This window comes from Brachyistius frenatus, unplaced genomic scaffold (assembly GCF_029030835.1).
Source record: "Brachyistius frenatus isolate BFR_SWC_R1_liver_20210118 unplaced genomic scaffold, ASM2903083v1 Contig_35, whole genome shotgun sequence".
Classification (NCBI taxonomy): domain Eukaryota; kingdom Metazoa; phylum Chordata; class Actinopteri; family Embiotocidae; genus Brachyistius; species Brachyistius frenatus.
The window spans coordinates 3,274,817-3,293,696 of record NW_027210634.1 but is presented as its reverse complement, the minus strand read 5'-3'; the positions used below and the strand labels follow the sequence as shown (position 1 = coordinate 3,293,696).

At 44.7% G+C, this 18,880-nt stretch overlaps 1 protein-coding gene across 1 annotated transcript; it reads left to right on the top strand.

Annotated features, from left to right (window-relative positions):
- Nucleotides 1-400: 400 nt before the first annotated feature.
- Nucleotides 401-15,510, top strand: LOC138622303 (cGMP-dependent protein kinase 1-like). Its single transcript, XM_069700996.1, has 21 exons — nucleotides 401-660; nucleotides 1,882-2,153; nucleotides 3,274-3,409; nucleotides 4,052-4,118; nucleotides 4,246-4,345; nucleotides 5,222-5,335; nucleotides 8,224-8,329; nucleotides 8,419-8,482; nucleotides 8,637-8,714; nucleotides 9,540-9,634; nucleotides 10,024-10,089; nucleotides 10,204-10,278; nucleotides 11,262-11,358; nucleotides 11,532-11,671; nucleotides 12,282-12,371; nucleotides 13,426-13,567; nucleotides 13,673-13,836; nucleotides 14,399-14,521; nucleotides 14,596-14,658; nucleotides 14,745-14,811; nucleotides 14,888-15,510. The coding sequence occupies exons 2-21, from the start codon at nucleotides 1,928-1,930 to the stop codon at nucleotides 14,984-14,986; spliced, it is 2,112 nt and encodes a 703-aa protein (XP_069557097.1). The 5' UTR covers nucleotides 401-660; nucleotides 1,882-1,927; the 3' UTR covers nucleotides 14,987-15,510.
- The last annotated feature ends 3,370 nt before the right edge of the window (nucleotides 15,511-18,880 follow it).

Genomic DNA, 18,880 nt, shown 5'->3' with positions numbered 1-18,880 from the left:
CTTTCAACATAAAAACATAGACTTTTATTTTGTGGTAATGTGAAATGTTATATATGTTTTATTATATGCTATATTTTCCGTACATTTGTTGCACAGTATTGCTGTGTGATTTGTAATTTAAAAAAAAAAATTTCTTCACAAAATAAAAATGTTTTGAGAGTTTAATTTTGTAGTAATGTTGTCAAACCCGTGACTGCCAGCTGTATATTATTATATACATCATATATAGGCTATATATTTTCAATACAGTTCAATGAAGAACACGGCTCAGGGATGTAAGATTTTTTAGTTTGAAAATATACATTTCTTTAAAAAAAAAAAAAAAAAAGACATACACTTCAAAATAAAAGTGTCCTTTATTTTGTAGTAGCACTGTCAGACTCAGCTGTGCGTATCTGCGTGTCGCTCATCAACCTCCCGAGTCTCCTCTCTGTCTGACTCCGGTTCATCACTGTTGTTGATGTTGTTTGATGGAAACCCAGTTTTTACGTGTCATCTTTGTGAGCTGCTTCAATAATTGATGAATTTATTTATTTTGCGGCTCGGATCAGGAGAAACAGGTCGACTTACAGCCGGAAACGGACTGAACTGGACGTCCCTCTCAGGCAGGACTCTACTGATTCTGCAGCGTTTTAATGGTCCGTGTGTCTGACCGAAAAAGTGAGTACATGATGAGTTCATATGCGAGAGAGACAGAAACGTTAACTTAAGGTGCGTTTCATCGTAATAAAATAAAAAGGATTAATCACAGTATGCTTCATCGCAATAATTACAGCAAGACAAAACAAAGTGAGAAAACCAGTGATGGAAGAAGCTCTGAAAATGTCACTACAATAAAAGTCTGCAGGTATAATCAGAAACATGTACAGGATTAAATACAGAGAAACATGTCACGCAGTTTGTTATATCTTAGTTATGAAAATGTTACCAGCGTGCAGTTGATTGAAGCGAAGCTCATTTTAAACAATTATCCTTGTGCTGATTAATTCATCAATTAATCCACGGATTTGTTTTTTTCTTTTCTTGAAACTGTAAAAATACCACCATCGCAGTCACTCAGAGCTCAAAGTGAAGCTACAACTAATTACATTTTGTAAACACATTTAACAAGATCAAATTATGATGTTGTTGGCTCATCAAACTGTGTGTTGTGTAGTTTATTGATGCATCTCAAAGTCCTTTGTTTTTTTTTAAGCAAATCCGGCTTTCAGATAAATGTCTCATTGTGGTTATTTTGTGTCTCTTTGTAGTTGTGTTGTGTCTCTTTGCAGTTATTTTGTGTCTCTTTGTGGTTGTTTTGTGTCTCTGAGGTTGTTTTGTGTCTCCTTGCGGTTATTGTGTGTCTCTTTGTGGTTGTTCATTGTTTTGTGTCTCTGTGGTTGTTTTGTGTCTCTTTGTAGTTGTGTTGTATCTCTGTGGTTATTTTGTGTCTCTTTGTGGTTGTTTTGTGTCTCTGAGGTTGTTTTGTGTCTCCTTGCGGTTATTTTGTGTCTCTTTGTGGTTGTTTTGTGTCTCTCTGTGGTTGTTTTGTGTCTCCTTGCTGTTGTTTTGTGTCTCTCTGTGGTTGTTTTGTGTCTCTTTGTGGTTGTTTTGTGTCTCTTTGCTGTTGTTTTGTGTCTCTCTGTGGTTGTTTTGTGTCTCTTTGCTGTTGTTTTGTGTCTCTCTGTGGTTGTTTTGTGACTCTTTCTTGCCATTTTGTATCGTTTTGTAGTTGTCTGTACCGACTTTCCAACTAGAAATGTTAACAGTTCAGACGGGGCCTCTGGTCCAGGGGCCTCTTGACCTTTTTCGGGCCCCTCTAATCCTTCAAAGTCTTCAGTGGAAACGTCCTCAGTTAGATTTAAATGTCCCTGTTCAGACGGACGTATTTTCCTTCCTCAGATCCTACCTATCCTATCCTACCTCCTGCTGCTCAGTATATTCTCCGATGGATGTGCGCATGGCCGTGTCGAAGAGCGGCGGCACGCTGCGGGACCTGCAGCTGGCCCTGCAGCTGAAGATCGAGGAGCTGCGGCAGAGAGACGCTCTGATCGATGAGCTGGAGCTGGAGCTCGACACCAAGGACGATCTGATCCGACAGCTGCAGATCGAGCTGGACAGGCATCGCGGCGCCTCGCAGCACCCCGACGCCTCCGCGGAGACGGTGAACACAGGTGTGTCGGCGCGATCACCTCACCTGTCTGTCCAGGTGGATCGACTCTAAGCGAGGGAACATCGATCCTAATATCACGATAAAAGCTTTATTTATAAAGAAAATGAAAAAAAAAAAAAACAGGGAGAAAATGATTTAAAATGTTCATTAAAATGACAACATACAATGAGAAAGTGACATTAATCATAAAATCAATTAAAAAAACAAGTGTAAACCTGCTCAGATGTCTTTAGGCTGGTGGGGAATCAGGAGGAGGAGCCTTAAGATGGGGATGGGAATAAAATGGAAGATTTCTTAACTGATAAGTCAAAAAACATGATTTACAACAGAGTTAATGCTCATTTCATTCATTGGTGTCGTTAGTATCAACAGAGAGATCTAATTGTGTCATCGGCATAGAAACGATAGAAAAGTTGTCACCAGAATTTTACAAATACTGACATCAAAGTCCAACTTCCCCATCCCTGAAAACATTAAAAATGTTGAGTACATACCAAATAATTTATTTACAAGCCTAAAAATAACAAATTTATATATTTTTTTAAATTATATTTTTATGCTTTTTCCCAAATAAGTTTAGTTGTAATCGCTGACGTGACATCACAAGAGACACAAAACAACCACAAAGAGTCGCAAAACAACTGTAAAGAGACAAAAAAACAACATCAAAGAGACACAAACAAACACAAAAAGAATCAAACTGACGATACGGAGATGCAGAACGACCAGGAGGAATCAAAAAGACGTGCAAATAATGCAGATTGTCTGAAGGGTAACAGTCGAAAACCCCAAATCGCTGCATGGTTTGTGGTCTCACTGTGTCTCTTTCACTTTGGGGGTCTGGCCCCTCTGCAGGAAGGTTTGGGGGGGCCTCACATGTCCGTCAATGAACTACAAGACATCTGAAATACGACAACGCAGCTTCACCGTTTTATTTTACGACCTTCATTAAGTTACTCAATTAAATGACTCCATAAAACAGACCGTGAAGTGACGTAAAGGCGACGAGGACCGGTTTCTTTTATTTATTTTTTTAACACCATGAGGTTTGCTCGTCGTCCGGTGTATTCAGATGCGACTGACGTATTAACTGGGCTCTCTGTGGGGGGGGGGGGGGAAAGGGCCGGCGGTTCCTCCTCCGGCGGGAGCTGACGAGCCCCAGCGCACCAAGAGACAGGCCATCTCCGCCGAGCCCACGGCGCTGGACCCCTCCCAGCTCACCGACGTCACGCTCAACAGCTACAGCAAGACCACCGAGTGAGTGACGCGCGCCTCACAGAGCCCCCGAACTTCACGGCCACCTGCACTTTATGTCACCACGAAAACGTACTGCAGCGACGAGCACCACGTCTCAAACCTTTAAATGACGTCGCCAGGGCGAGAAAGACATCAAATAATACTTCGTTAAAGGAACCCGTTTTAGATTTCTGAGCCCTTCGGTGTCGTCCGCTGTAATCCATTACGCGAGATGAAATCGACCAGCCCCTTCAGGGAATCGCAAACTTGTAATGACAGTAGTTGACGCAAATTCAATCTCCACAATATTTGCAGCTGCATGCAATTTTGCTAAATTCCCGCGATTCTTCTGCAAAACAACATCGTGAAAAAGAAGCTCTGCTGAAAGTATTACGACACAAAGTCGCCAGGAAGTATGTACATATTACTCTTTATCAGGGAGTCGTTAAAAAACCATCAAAAGTCAAATTGGATTTTTGATTTGACAATTAAAACATTTTTGATCAAAACTGAACAGCTGTTGCGCCCGATCGATTTTACGACTACACACTTGACACACGCTGAGTGATGTGTGTGTGTGTGTGCGTGTGCGTGTGTGTGCGTGTGCGTGTGCGTGTGCGTGCGTGCGTGCGTGTGTGTGTGTTGATGTGTGTGCACGCGCAGGTCGAGGGAGCTGATCCAGAGGGCTCTGATGGACAATGACTTCATGAAACATCTGGAACACGGGCAGGTAACGGCCACATCTGCGCCGCTTTTTCCACTCAGCATCGTCCTTCACGTGACGCGTTGGTTTATTTATTATTATTTATTATTATTATTATTATTATTTATTATTTATTTTGGCCTCGTGTGTGCAGATCCTCACCATCATGGACTGCATGTACCCCACCAGCCTGGCCAAAGGATGCTGCGTGATCCAGGAGGGAGACAACGGCTCCACGGTCTACGTTCTGGAGGGTAAGGCTGTCGGCTGTGAGGACGCACTGTTGATGAGGTCATTGGATGTTAAAACCGAGAAAAAGCAGATCTTGATCGAAGGACTTTAAAGCTCCGAGCTGTACGAAGTGAAGACAACAGGATGCCGTGGGTTAGTAGCCTTAGTCAGTTAGCACAGTGCTAACGTTAGCCAGCATACTGTTGGTAGACACAACTAAAAAGTTAAATAATTCACTAGGAGGATAATTTAGTCCTGGAGAATCAATAAAGTGAAATTAAATGTCCACTTGGGCTTCACTGGACACTGAGCGGGGTTAAGAGCCAATCAAATGAAACTATTCGGTTAAGCGTGCCCTACGACGGGCAGAGTGGACGTACATTTACTGACGGAGTGTCTTCGGTTCATTTATAAACTAATTTAACCCTGCTTGTTTTCTAACATTTTTTTTTGTTTTGTTTTGTTTTTTTTACCGTTATTTTATTCTGCGTTCAAATGTTGTCGCATTTACCGCGCACGCGAGAAGAGTCCATATGAACGTCGCCCCCTTGTGGTGTTCGCGACATCGGATTGTGAAATTTTCGGAATGAAGCCCCGGGTTCACGAGTTGTGACGGGTACGCCGGCGGCGTCCACGTAGCGTATTTGATGTTCTTAATTTTTATGGACATAAATAATTATTGTTTGTACGTACAAGTTTCTTCTTCAGTTGGCACCAATAACCTTCCGTGAATATTTATATGAGAAGTCATTGAAAGCATTTGAAATCGGGGGAAACGGCTGCAACAGAAAAAGGATCAAATCAAATAGTTGCTGATTCATTCTCTGTCATTTCGACCGATCAATCAGCGGTCTGGACCCAACGAAGGAGTGAACGGGGGCGTGTTTGTGTGTTCGCAGATGGGATGGTGGAGGTGGCTAAACAAGGCAACACGCTGTGCTCCATCGGCCCCGGAAAAGTGTTCGGAGAACTGGCCATCCTGTACAACTGCACCCGCACGGCGACGGTAACAGGTGAACACAACACGCTCATGACGCACACCAGCCCAAAATAACAACAACAACAACAACAAAAAAATAGCGTGGCTTGACCATCAACTGGTCGACATGTCAGCACGCACTCGTCCGGCTGAACAGGGAAACTAGCTTAGCTTTGCTTGACATCTTTACTCGTCTTGACTGTAGTGAAATTTGACGCGTGAAAGTTACTTAACGCTTTGAACCTCACAAACTGGTTTGAAAGGAAAAAAAATTTTTTTTTTTAAATCACCAAAATGACACCACGGATCAGCCAGAAACTGTAAAAACAGAATTTATCAGAGGGTTTTTCCAAATTTCTGACTGTCCTTTCACTAATTATGTGCACTGACCGCTTCGGTCACGCAAATGGTCGCTTTAAACTGTAGGCTAAAGTAATTTAATATATTGATTTCATTGTAATTATTATTATTAAATGGCAGATGGAAAGCTAGACAGTACTCAGTGGGCCTGAAAACGTTTTCTCCAAAAACCTAAGCTTTCTCTTTTTACCACTGGCTAGTTACCTTTGTAGGGCAACAAAACATGCTGAAAAACATACATTTTCTTGTTTTTTTATGGATTAAACGACCATGAAATATTCATAATTTTGTTACCGCAAGACAGTCAGGCTTTCTTTTTCCTCAGTTTTTATGCTAGGCTACACTAACGAGCTACTGGCTACAGTTCCAGATGTGAGTATTAGATTGATCGTCTGTAACAAAAAAAGAAAAGAAAAGAAAAGCTAATTAAAAAGCAAATAAAGTGTATTTCTTTGGTTATGTGGACGCCTCAAATCACAGAATTTCCCTGGATAAAATTTACGTCTACACACGAGTTTAAGATAAGTCATTTAAATATTTTACAGGAAAAGATATTCGTGATTTACATATTAAAACACTGTATTTAGAGATTTATATTTAGCATATGACGAGATAACTAAACATAACAGGATTAGAAATGAGAAAATAAAGTGTTTTTTTTGCTGAATGTCTTAAAGAGATAACTCTTCTCGTAACACTCTGCATGTTTACTCTTTGCATTTCAAATCCCTTTATTTTGCCGTCTGACAGCAGTGCTTCAGATGATGGATTGCCTTTAAATACGACTGTCATGCGGTTTTTGTTTTTTTTGCGTGTCTGTATATCACGATGTGCTCGAGGGATGCCTAGACCCTAACTGAGCATATTTTTTTGGCACATTTCACAAAAAAATGTGTCTCTCTAATATTTGGATTCTTGGCTGTGCAAGGTATTAGAACAATCTGGCAGCTCTTTGCAAACGGTTCACCTTCAAATGAGGTTTTTGCTCACCTTTACTGCTCTCCGTCTGATGCTTTCAGCCTGTGTCCTTGTGTTGTTCAATGTCATTCGAGTGAATGAAAGAGAAAAGCGTGAGAGCACATTTCTGAGGATTAAAGAGATCAGCCACGTCTGAGAAATGAGAAAGGTTACTTCGGAAGTACCTGAGTGTACGATGACAAAAATTAACAGAGTTGAATGCAGTGACATTCTGAGTAACTTCATCTACGAGTGTTGTAGATTTCAAGCGATTGCCGGTTTGTCCAAGACTCGCTGCCCAATCAAAATTCAGCCCAAAAGCAGATTGTTTGATTCAAAAAGAAGTTTCCAAGAAGCCAAACTCATCATCCCAGGATCTGCAGCCTTTGGTGTCAAAATACACATCTACAATCAGAAAGGGATGGCACAGATTTTTACCAAACCTCAGCCCAACTGTGAAGCACGGTGGTGGTAGTATTATGGTTTTGGGTTGCTTCGCACCCTTAGGGACCTGGCAGCCTTCAGTCATTGATTAAACTATGAATTCTGCATCATGTCAATGACAGCTTGAAAATAATATTGAAGCCACTTGTCCAAAAGTTGAACCAGAAGTGGACCTCTCAGCTGGATAAATATTCCCACCACACACACACAAAAAAAAACTCACCAAGAAATGGAGGTTTTTCCATGGGTGTCAAAACCCAGATTTGAACCAACTTGAAAAGTTCTGCAGGGATTTGAAACAGCCAGAACATGCATGAAAACCCTTAAACATCAGCAGCTGAAGGAACTAAACATTGAAGACTGGTTAAAACTTTTGGCAAGTCAATATCACACATGAAGGCTATTTATGAAAAACATCTGGAAGAAATTGTTTCTGTTGCCAGAGGTGAAGTTCCTTTTTCCGCAGATGAATAGGAAATCTATTGAAATTCTTCATAAGTGAATCATTCAAACAGTTCATTTTCCTTGTGTTGTTGTTAGTTTATATTCAGGCACTGTATCAAAGAGGATCAAATGTTTGTTTGTCCAAATATGTCCCACAAAAAAAATTTAAAAATCCAACAATTCCCAGGTGATGTTCTTCTGTTTTCACATGACTGTGTTAGCCGGGTTGCCAATGGTGACTCCCGGTATGTGTAGGAGTGTTAAATTGTTTAATGAAAATGGCTGTAGGAAAATAGAAAGCCCTTCACGCTGGTAGGAGTCAGCCTTCGCTGCGAATAAGTGGGACCATGTTGAAGTGTGGCCATACAGAGTATGATGATGCACACACTGGAGGCTTAGTGGGGTGGAGGAGGTGATTGAGGCTGTGAAGAGGAGCAGCGGTAAATGGCTTTGCATGTAAATAAACACGAAGGATGCGGGAAGACATGACGCTCGACATCGCTGCGGCAACACGGAGGTCGTCGGGGAATCAGGGAAAACGCATTCGGTAGCTTTTATCGTTGTTCGTAAAGTTGAGAACACTGAAAGGGATTTGTACGGTATTCTTTTTTCCATTTGAATCGTTTTCTTTTGCCGTTTCTGTTTCTGTTCATTTTTCCATCTGAATTAAAGTAGATTTCTGTCCTCGTATATAAAACATTCTCTGTACGTCTTCAGCCCTGACCGACATCAAGCTCTGGGCGATTGACCGGCAGGGTTTCCAGACCATCATGATGAGAACTGGTCTCATCAAACTTACTCAGTACTTAGACTTCCTCCGCAGGTAACAGCTCCTACTTATAGACATCACTGTTTTTCAGCTCCCACCACACAAGAGTGACTCACATCTCTTTCCATAAACTCTCCCTCCAGCGTTCCCTCGTTTAAGGCGCTACCCGAGGACGTCCTCAGTAAGCTGGCTGATGTTTTGGAAGAGGTGATGATTGCCTGACTCTTTTCTTCCTCTTATGAGGCTACTTTTGGGTTTCTGCCATCTGTTCCTTCTCCTCCTGACAAATCCAAATGATTAGAAAAACTCTCAGTAATTCGAGGTCACATGATTAACATCCCTCCTCCACTCTCTCTCTCAGACTCATTACAGTGACGGGGATTACATTATCCGACAGGGAGCCAGCGGAGACACATTCTTCATCATCAGCGAAGGACAGGTGAGGAAAATGGATTTATTGGGAGGCGCAAAGAGGAGAGCAATTACCTGAGAAAGACAAAGGGGAAGAAATTGATTACACAGAAGTCAGATGGTGGCTGGCTGGAGTTTCGCCTACATGGTTTCACAGATCAGGCGACTATAACTATAACAAACAAGAGTTGCAGATAGCAATTCATATAATTTTCCACATAAGAAAACCTATGAAGACACATATTCCATAATAATTAATGGTCGCCAAGTCAGTACCAAGCAGTAACCAACCGTGACATCACCTACTGGTTTGGTAACTGCCCTTCCGAACACTCGACTTCGGCATTTTAACCGTCGCAATGTTGGTATTTTGGAGCCAGAAGTGACCAGATTTGGACGAGTTGGGGGAGGAGCCAGCAGTGGGTCTGACTGGATCCAATTGGGAACCTGAGCACACTATGCTGCCCCCACCTACAGCAGAAACCTGAGTGCCCCACAGGTCTGCCCACAAGAATGGAACGGACATGAGGTCGCAGTGACCTTTGACCCCCAAAATCATATCAGTTCATTGCTGGGACCAAGTGAATGTTTGTGCCAAATCTGAAGGAATTTCACCTGTGCATTGTTGAGATGTTTTAAAAAAACATAATGCCTCGTCACGTGGGCATAAAAACTGCACCGATACACGAACCCAAGTATCAGTGAATCTTCGTAGACAGTTTAATTTAAAAAAAAAAAGAATATTTAAAATGTCGTGGAATTGAAGAATAAAATGGCATAAAATGGAAATACTGATGTAAAGAACAACTGCCTCAAAGTTGTATCTGAGTAGATGCATGTTTGATCTCCGCAGGTGAAAGTGTCTCAGCAGACGACAACCGACGACGAGCAGGGAACCATGAAGAATCTTTCCAAAGGGGACTGGTTTGGAGAGCAGGCTCTGAAAGGGTGAAACACACACACACTTACATGAAAACACACAATTCGTACTTCATGATTCGTGTGTTTAATCTACCGCACGCCGGTTAACAACAGATATCTGCAATAATATCTGCAAAATGTTTAAATAGATGAAAAAGAAAAACGTACATTTTTGTTCATTTTCCAACACCTTTGTCAACTCTGGTAAGTTCGTGTGTTACCGTGGCAACAACGAGTCAGTCCAAGGAATGTTGATCTTTTTTCATTTTTTTTTTTCAAATCTACTTTAATTCTCTGCCAAAATCAAAAAAAACAAAAAACATTGGATGCAGTTTTGTCAGTGACAACTTAAGTAACTCTCCAAGTTACCTTGAAAGCAGTCGTACAAAGGGCTTGTTTCTTCCTTTCTGTTGCAGCGAGGACGTGAGAACAGCCAGCGTCACAGCCGTGGGAGACGTCACATGTCTGGTCATCGACAGAGAGTGAGTGAGAATCTTTATTCGGTGTGAACGTCGGTTTGATTCGGTGGTGGAGCCCGTGGTTCACTTCTAAAGGAGCCTTTGTGTTCAGCCGCTCGTCTCTCGCTTGTGTCCCAGGACCTTCAAACAACTGATTGGAGGACTAGATGATGGCAGCAACAAACAGCTCGACAGCGACGAGGCCAAGGCCAAGTGAGTTCACGGAAATGTTTCCAAAGAAAAGGGCCTGGGCTTATGAGAAAAAAAAACCGTTTATGCAACCGCTGCTGTAGACGTCTGGATAAAGAACATTTACTTTATGAAAAGCAGCAGACTAATAGAAATCTGGGACGGGCACAGATAAGTAGGTGTTCCTAATAAAGTGGTCACTGAGTGTAGATTCGATTCAAGTACACCTGAATTGATTAGTTGATTTACAGAAAATTAAATCGGACTATTTGACATTTGCTATGTAAAAATACCCAAATTTCATGGTGCCAATTTTTCAAATGAGAGAATTTGCCTTTTTTTGAGGGGGAATTTTGGTCGGACACACACTGTATATATAAAAACGTTCGTAGTCTCCGGGTCTGAGAAGTGAAGCCAATGCAGAAGTGCCTTAAAGTGCAATACCGTTGAGGGCCACCAGGGGCTGGTCCCCAAAAACCTCTGGCTCTAGTAGACTCCCATTCAAGAAGCATTATTCGAAAATAATCCCATCAAAAATAAAATTTGGGGGCTTGGCTTTTTGATTGACAGGTCTGTGGTACAGTCAGGTTCCCACTATAGGCGGGCGGGGCATAGCGTTCTCGGGTTTCCAATCAGATGGAGTCAGATCCACTGCTCGCTCCTCCCCCAGTTCGTCCAAATATGGTCACTTCCGGCGCCAAAACCGCTCTGAACTAGCAAGACGGCGACGGCTGAAACACTGAATTGAAGGATTCATAAGGACAATTCACAAACCAATGGGTGACGTCATTGTTGGTCGCTTCTTAGTTGGATAAAATGGAATTGGCATTATGTAGAAAATAATGGCGATAAAAATGAGCACCACAAACGAAACCATCAGCAGATAAATCCAGAATAAAAGTTTGTATTTGTCGCTTAACTTAATTTTTTACTTGTAATCCAGTATTTTTACAGTGTGGCGTTTGCACTTTGTCTGAAGTAAACAATCATCTTCTTGTTCTCTGCAGACGTCTGGCAGAGGACGATTTCTTCTCCAGTGTGTCGCTCAGTGATTTCAACGTCATCTCCACTCTGGGGATGGGAGGCTTCAGTCGGGTCGAGCTGGTGAGCGTCCGTACGATTGTATGAGGACGCTGTAAATGTGAAGCTACACGCTTTTCTGTACGTGTGTGTGTGTGTGTGTGTGTGTGTGTGTGTGTGTGTGTGTGTGTGTGTGTATGTGTATGTGTATGTGTATGTGTGTGTGTGTGTGTGTGTGTGTGCGTTTGTGTGCTCAGGTTCAATTAAAGAACGACCCCCATCGATCATTCGCCCTGAAAGTGTTGAAGAAGCGCCACATCCTGGACACCAGCCAGCAGGGCCACATCCTGTCCGAGCGCCGCATCATGGTGGAGACTCACAGCCTGTTCATCATCAGGTCAGGCTGCACTTTTAATGCAACTGGATTTATTCGCGCGTATTTAAAAGGCACTCACTTCACTTAAGAGGATTAAAGTGGTGCTGAGAGGTCGCTTTCTCTTTGGTGTTGTGTTACAACCAGTCGCAGCAGTCTGTGCTCACTTCGTGGAAACCAAAGAGACAATGACACATGAACCATTGTAATATTGTAATTACCCTCAGACACGCTCCTGCTGCCACAAACTTGGAGCAATAAGTTCTGAGACTGCTCCTGTTACGCGTGCACGACGCGCAGCACTGCGACGTACTTAGACCGGGATGAAAGTGTAACCCTCATGAGTAAGTGTGACAAATTTCGATCCGGCACGTCTGGGATTTCTCCGTGGACATGACCACCAGAGGGCGCACATCAGATTTTTTTTTTTTGCATCAAACTCTGGAAATCGTCAACAGAGACCCTTTAAAAGCGTCAGAAAGTCGTTTAAACGACGAGCCGGGTGACGTGTTTGAGTGACACCCGAGTGTAGCGCAACTCTATGAAGACACATGATCGGATGCTTGCATCTGTACACTTTGTGATTGGCAGGATGAATTTCACTTTTAATCAGACACTCCTCGCCTTCCTGCAGGTTGTATCGCACTTTCAGAGACTCCAAATATCTCTACATGCTGCTGGAGGCTTGTCTCGGAGGAGAACTGTGGTCAGTGCTACAAGACAGGTGCGTGATTGTACGTTCATCTTCAAACAGTGCTTCTTGATAACACAAACCAAATCCTCGTACAAAGACCTGCACGTCAAGGGAAACTGTCGGACGATCTCGATCCAGACTTGCGGATCACCAAAAAAAAAAATGAGGAAATGAATCGCAGCGAATATTTTGACGCCGGTTCTGTGGTTGGCTGCAATGTTCTCGAAAAGTTGTCTGTAACCTCCGATTACTTACAATACAGGCCAAAAAAACAACAACACTGCATCCTGACGTGTAGGCAAATGGGTTATAAGTTAATATTTTATGTCCAAAGCTGGAGGATATTCACAATGAGTTTATAAGAGGTTGGGAGAAGGACCGGCACATCCACGGTGAGTTTTCTGTAATACATTACCTGAAACCGTTAGCGAACAATAAATAATCACACAGATTCCATTTTAGCTCTGATGCATTTCAATCTCATGGGAAAAACTAAGAAATTATAACACGTAAAAGAGAGCAGAAACCTCCGCCAAGGCCAATCGTCCTTTTTTTCTATGATGTGCAAATATGCAACTACAACCACGATATAAGTCTGGATATATTTACAATTGGGGAGATTTAGCAGTTGTACCGGTTCTGGTTCTCCTCTACGAAAACCACTGTATCCAAGAGGTCCGCGCTGGTGTTCTGACCATCGGGCAAATTGGGACAAATCCAGGTGGGCCACTGCATTACTAGGCCAATGGAGCATCACAATATCCATAAAGTTTTTAACCCTCTAGTCGTCGCTTTTCTGTTATTTTCTCTGTGCGCCCATCATTCAGGGTGCACATGATAACGTGTCGCATGCGTTCGATCCCAGAAGATACGTCTGACCCGTGATTCGGATACCCTCCAAAATTGTGTGGGTTCTTCCTTGACCCCGTACCACATCCATCCACCAAGTTTCACGAAAATCGGGCTGGTCGTTTTTCTGTAATCCCGCCGACTAACAAACCAAAAACAATCTCGTTGGTGGAGGTAGTTGTACATTTAAACGTTTTAAGAATTATTAATCCTACAAAGGGCTAAACTGCTGCAGGGGCTCATTCGATGACACCACCACTCGTTTCTACACGGGTTGCGTTGTCGAGGCTCTGGCCTTCCTGCACTCCAGAGGAATCATCTACCGAGACCTCAAACCCGAGAACATCATCCTGGACCACCGAGGATACGCCAAGCTGGTGAGGAGGCGTTTTACGCATATTCGTCCTTTCACGAGAGTCAAAACGTTCAAACGGAGAAAACTCAAGAGTTGGTGTTTGTGTTTTTTTTTTTTTCTCCGTTAGGTGGACTTCGGTTTTGCGAAGAAGGTGGGTCTGGGGAAGAAGACGTGGACATTTTGTGGGACTCCGGAGTACGTCGCTCCCGAGATCATCCTGAACAAAGGCCACGAAAGCTCAGCTGACTGCTGGTCTCTGGGAATACTGGTGTTTGAGCTGCTCAGTGGAAGGTACAACTACAAAACCAGAACCTATTACAGGTTAGCATGGGCCTCTACAGGACTCATGCAGACATGCAACAGAAGCAAGGGATTAATATAGGAAATAGAAAACATGGAAGTTTCGTCCTGAGCTGCCTCTAAAAGATGAAAGGAAACTTTCTTTACTGCAGTTGTGACAGTCAAAAAGTCAGCGCTGTGCTATGCCATGCTAACACTACATTTATTCAATTTCGGTGTTCAATAACATACTTACATGTAACGTCCTCGTTTACTTGTTGTTGTTTTTTTAACTTTTTCTCGGACATTTGGGAGCTTTCAGGAAAGTTCGACGTTCCGTAGTTGGTCGTAATTACGAACACAGGTATCGAGGTGAACTCGTAACTACAGTAACTCTGCTATGACGTGAACCTGACACGAAGGACCGAACATTTCACCTTTATTAACCTGTAAATCTGACATTACCGTGACCATTTTGTCCGTCCAGTCATTCGTTTTGTTCCCAATGATTCTGATTTGACTTGAAGTTCGTGACAGAATAACCTCTTTCTGTTTGCCGTCGTTTTGTCTCCAGCCCTCCGTTTTCAGGCTCCGACCCCATGACGACCTACAACATCATCCTGAGAGGCATCGACATGATCGCCTTCCCCAAGAAGATCACAAAGAGCGCTGCGAACCTCATCAAGCGGCTCTGCAGGTTCTCTTTTGTTGTCGCGCATGATGCAGTTGGGCCGGCGTGTCCTCGCTAACGCTTGTGTTTGTGATTCTCAGGGACAATCCCGCCGAGCGGCTGGGAAACCAGAAGAACGGCGTGAAGGACATCCAGAAACACAAGTGAGACCCCAAACAATCCTGAAACACAGGTTTTTTTTCTTTTGTGTTGCCGATGTAGTCATGGCAACCTATACTTGTCCACTCAGGTGGTTCGAGGGCTTCAACTGGGACGGCCTCCGTCAGGGAACCATCGACCCTCCGTTCACGCCCACGGTGGGTAACCGGTCGGCGTCGCCACGAGGTCGCAGGCACGCCGAGGTGTTTTAACTTTCCTGCGTTTCTCTGTCAGGTGACCGGGCCGCTGGACAACCGCAACTTTGACTACTTCCCCGAGGACATGGAGGGCCCTCCTCCTGACGAAGAGTCTGGCTGGGACCTCGAGTTTTAGAGCTGATCGGCACAAATGAGACGGTGGAAACGAGAAGTGAAGCCATATCGGAAGGAGCTGCGGATGTTTGGTTTCTTAGGGACATTTTTAACCGAAAGTTAACGTGCAGAACTTACTGTACTGATGTGTGACGGGTCAAGAAACAATACAACATGAATGTTATTCTAATAATTATGTAATGAGGGATAAGACTCACTGAGTCGCAAAGTTACAAGGAAAAGTTGTAATATTTCCAAAATAAAAATTTGTTGCAGATCGAAAATAATTATAAAAAAATCTTAAACCATTAAGAATATCGTTTTTTATTTTACTTTAAAAAAAAAAAGTGTGACAGGATAACTATTTACTCGTAATATTTAAGATATTTTCTGTAATGTCATGAATTTTAATTTCAGTCTATTTCAAGACGTTGTCAACAATAAATCTGTCGTTTCTCCGTGTTCGATCTCAGTGTACTCGGCTGTTCCGATTCGGGAGATAAATAAAGATGGAAAAATGACATAAATGAAGCTGTGTTGCATCAACATGCCTCCTTTAACAGTTATTTTTCCACGTGGGTCTGGTTGTGAGAGGCGAGTGTGTGCTGGAGGGGAGTTCATGAAGACTGAAGCGTGACGGTGGGAGATGTCTATCAGCGTCCGTTGACCCCGTGGGCTAACAAAGGCAGCAGAGCCGTGCAAGGTTCAGCGCTTCCTGCGAGATGGAAAAGCAGCCGCTTCCTAAAACAACTCTCTCACAGTTGACTGAGATAAGACACACAGTTTTCCACTTCCACAACAAAATACCTCGCAGCTACAGCGTGGACGGGTCAGAGAGGCGACAGAGGGCCTGAAAAAGTCAGAGGGGCCCTGGTCTTCACCTACAAAATGCCCCAGAAAGGCCAATAAACGACCAAATTAGACACAAAATAACAGGAGAAACAACCTTAAAGGAACAAATAGAAACCAAATTAGGCACAAAATCATTTTCAAGACACAAAAAGACTCAAGTGACAAGCGAAACAAACAAAATTGGACACAAAACGACCAAAATGACACGAAAAATAATCAAAATTAGCTGCAAAAATACTCAAATCGGACACCAAGCGACCAAAAATAACACAAAACGACCAAAATTAGATGCAAAAGAATCAAAACTAGAGACAAAATGACCAAAAGTAGATTAATAAAAAACATCTAAAATGAGACACCAAACGACTAAAATAAGGCAGCGACTGGACGGGCAGGAGAGCGCCGGAATCGAGAGCAGCAAGTGTGTGTGTTACGAAATAAAAGCAACCGTAAAACGAACTTTGTGGCTCAGCGGGTCGTTTGTGTCTCCGAGGAACCCCCACGGTAGCCCAGACGTGCTACACTGGTGCCCAATGTGGGGGCATGGAGACAGGCGGACAGCAGAGTGAAACACCGATGCAGCCGATCGTTGCGCTGGGGCAGATGCTGGGCGGGATCGCGGCAATGCACCGGGCTGCCACCGGGGGCCAGACACATCTACAGGGATGTAAAGAGGGTCATTATAGACCGGTAAGGCCTGTTCCTTGAGGACCCCCGGAGGAACTTCCGGAAGGCTAAGCTGCCGGTTCCCGAATTACGCTCCATGGAGGATTTTCCACTTGAGCAGTCTCGGGACGATACTCTACGCTTCGCCTTTGACCAAGTGATAAAAGTTGATGGTCAGCTGGTGCGCCCTGACGCAGCGCCGTCATACCCGCACTTTTCATTGATTAGGGACAGATTGTGTAGTGAGTCGTGACACTCAAACAGGAGAGGAAAACACCCAGTTGTTGGTGCCAAAAAGCCGTTGGGAAATAATTTTCCAGGCGGCTCACCCGGAGCGCACGCGGATATCGCTTTGTGTTAGTTCTAGCGGATTACGCAACCCGATATCCAGAGACAGTGCCGTTGCGTAGCATTTCTGCAAAGAGTGTTGCACAGGCTCTGTTTCAGGTCATCTCCCGAGTCGGAATTCCGAAAGAGATTCTGACTGACCAGGACACCCAGTTCATGTCACGAACACTGAGGGAACTTTACGACTTACTGGGAGTTAAATCTATTCGGACCAGTGTTTATCACCCACAGACCGACGGTCTTGTGGAGCGTCTGATTAAGACGTTAAAAACCATGATTCGTAAATTCATACACGACGATGGACGTAATTGGGATAAATGGCTTGATCCTCTGTTGTTTGCAGTGCGGGAGATCCCCCAGGCCTCTACGGGATTTTCTCCCTTCGAGCTGCTGTTTGGCAGGAAACCAACGGGGGTGCTCGACCTGCTTAAGGAAAACTGGGAGGAGGGTCCGAACCCCTGCAGAAATTAAATTCAATACGTCCTGGACCTGCGAGCAAAACTCCACACACTGGGTCAGATGTCACCTGAGAATTTGCCCAGGAACGTCAACAACGGCTGTACAACAGAGGGGCCAAGCTGAGGCAATTCACACACACCAGGAGAAAAGATACTTGTATTGCTTCCTTCTTCCAGCTCAAAACCCCTCGCCAAGTGGCAAAGGCCCTTTGTGGTCACACGGCGAGTGGGGGACGTCGACTATGAAGTGGTGCGATCTGACAGGGGCGGAGCTACACAGATCTACCACCTCAACCTCCTAAAAATATGGAGAGAGACGGCGCCTGTTTCTCTGGTGTCCACGGTATCTGAGGGAGAGGAGCTCCCTTTCGACGCCCATCTCTCCGGGACCCAGAGAACAGACGTTGCCCAGTTGCAGAAGCAGTTTGCTGATGTGTTCTCCCTCCTGCCAGGTCGCACAGACCTCATAGTACATCACATTGAGACGCCCCCGGGCGTGACGGTGCGGTCGCGACCCTACAGGTTACCTGAACACAAGAGAAAAATTGTTCAGAGGGAATTGGCTGCTATGCTGGAGATGGGAGTAATAGAAGAGTCCAACAGTGCCTGGTGTAGCCCCATTGTTTTTGTTGTTAAGAAGGATGGATCTATACGGTTCTGTGTGGACTATCGCAGGGTGAATGATGTGTCACGATTTGATGCGTACCCAATGCCCTGGGTCGACGAACTCCTGGACTGACTGGGCACTGCGCGTTTTTTTACGACACTGAATCTAACCAAGGGCTACTGGCAGATTCCTCTCTTGCCAGAGGCCAAGGAAAAAACGGCCTTCTCCACTCTGTTTGGGTTATACCAATTCACCACGCTTCCCTTTGGGTTGTTCGGTGCCCCGGCCACTTTCCAACGCCTCATGGACCGGGTGCTGTGTCCGCACGCTGCATATGCGGTCGCCTACCTGGATGATGTCATCATCCACAGCACCGCCTGGGCGGAGCATGTGCAGCGGGTGGGCGCAGTGCTGGAGTCCCTGAGGCAGGCGGGGCTCACCGCCAACCCAGTAAAGTGTTCAGTTGGGCGGAGGGAGGTACGGTATCTGGGGTACCACTTGGGCGGCGGGCAGGTGCGCCCTCAGGTGGACAAGACTGCTGCTACCGCAGCCTGCCCGGCCGCGGCCCAAGACGAAAAAAGAGGTGAGGCGGTTTTTGGGGCTGGCGGGTTATTATAGACGGTTCATCTTCGCGGAGTTGACCAGCCCCTTGACCGACCTGACCCGGAAAGGTGCCTCAGATCCGGTCCAGTGGACGGAGCAGTGCCAGCGGGCGGTTGAGAAGGTAAAACAGGCTCTGTGGGGAACCGCTCCTTCACACACCTAACTTCTCTTCCCTTTACCCTGCAGACTGATGCCTAGAACCGAGGGCTGGGGGCCGTTTTGTCCCAGGAGGTGCCGGGGGGTTGACCGCCCCGTCCTTTACATCAGCCGGAAACTGTCGGAGAGGGAGGCCAGGTACAATACGGTGGAGAAGGAGTGCCTGGCCATGCGGTGGGCGGTCGACTCCCTGCGGTACTACCTCCTGGGACGTCCATTCACCCTC

Coding starts and splice junctions, on each gene's coding strand:
- LOC138622303 (XM_069700996.1), top strand. CDS start 1,928: ATGGATGTGCGCATGGCCGTGTCGAAGAGCGGCGGCACGCTGCGGGAC. Junction 11,359..11,531: donor GCTTCAGTCGGGTCGAGCTG/GTGAGCGTCCGT, acceptor TTGTGTGCTCAG/GTTCAATTAAAGAACGACCC. Junction 11,672..12,281: donor CACAGCCTGTTCATCATCAG/GTCAGGCTGCAC, acceptor GCCTTCCTGCAG/GTTGTATCGCACTTTCAGAG.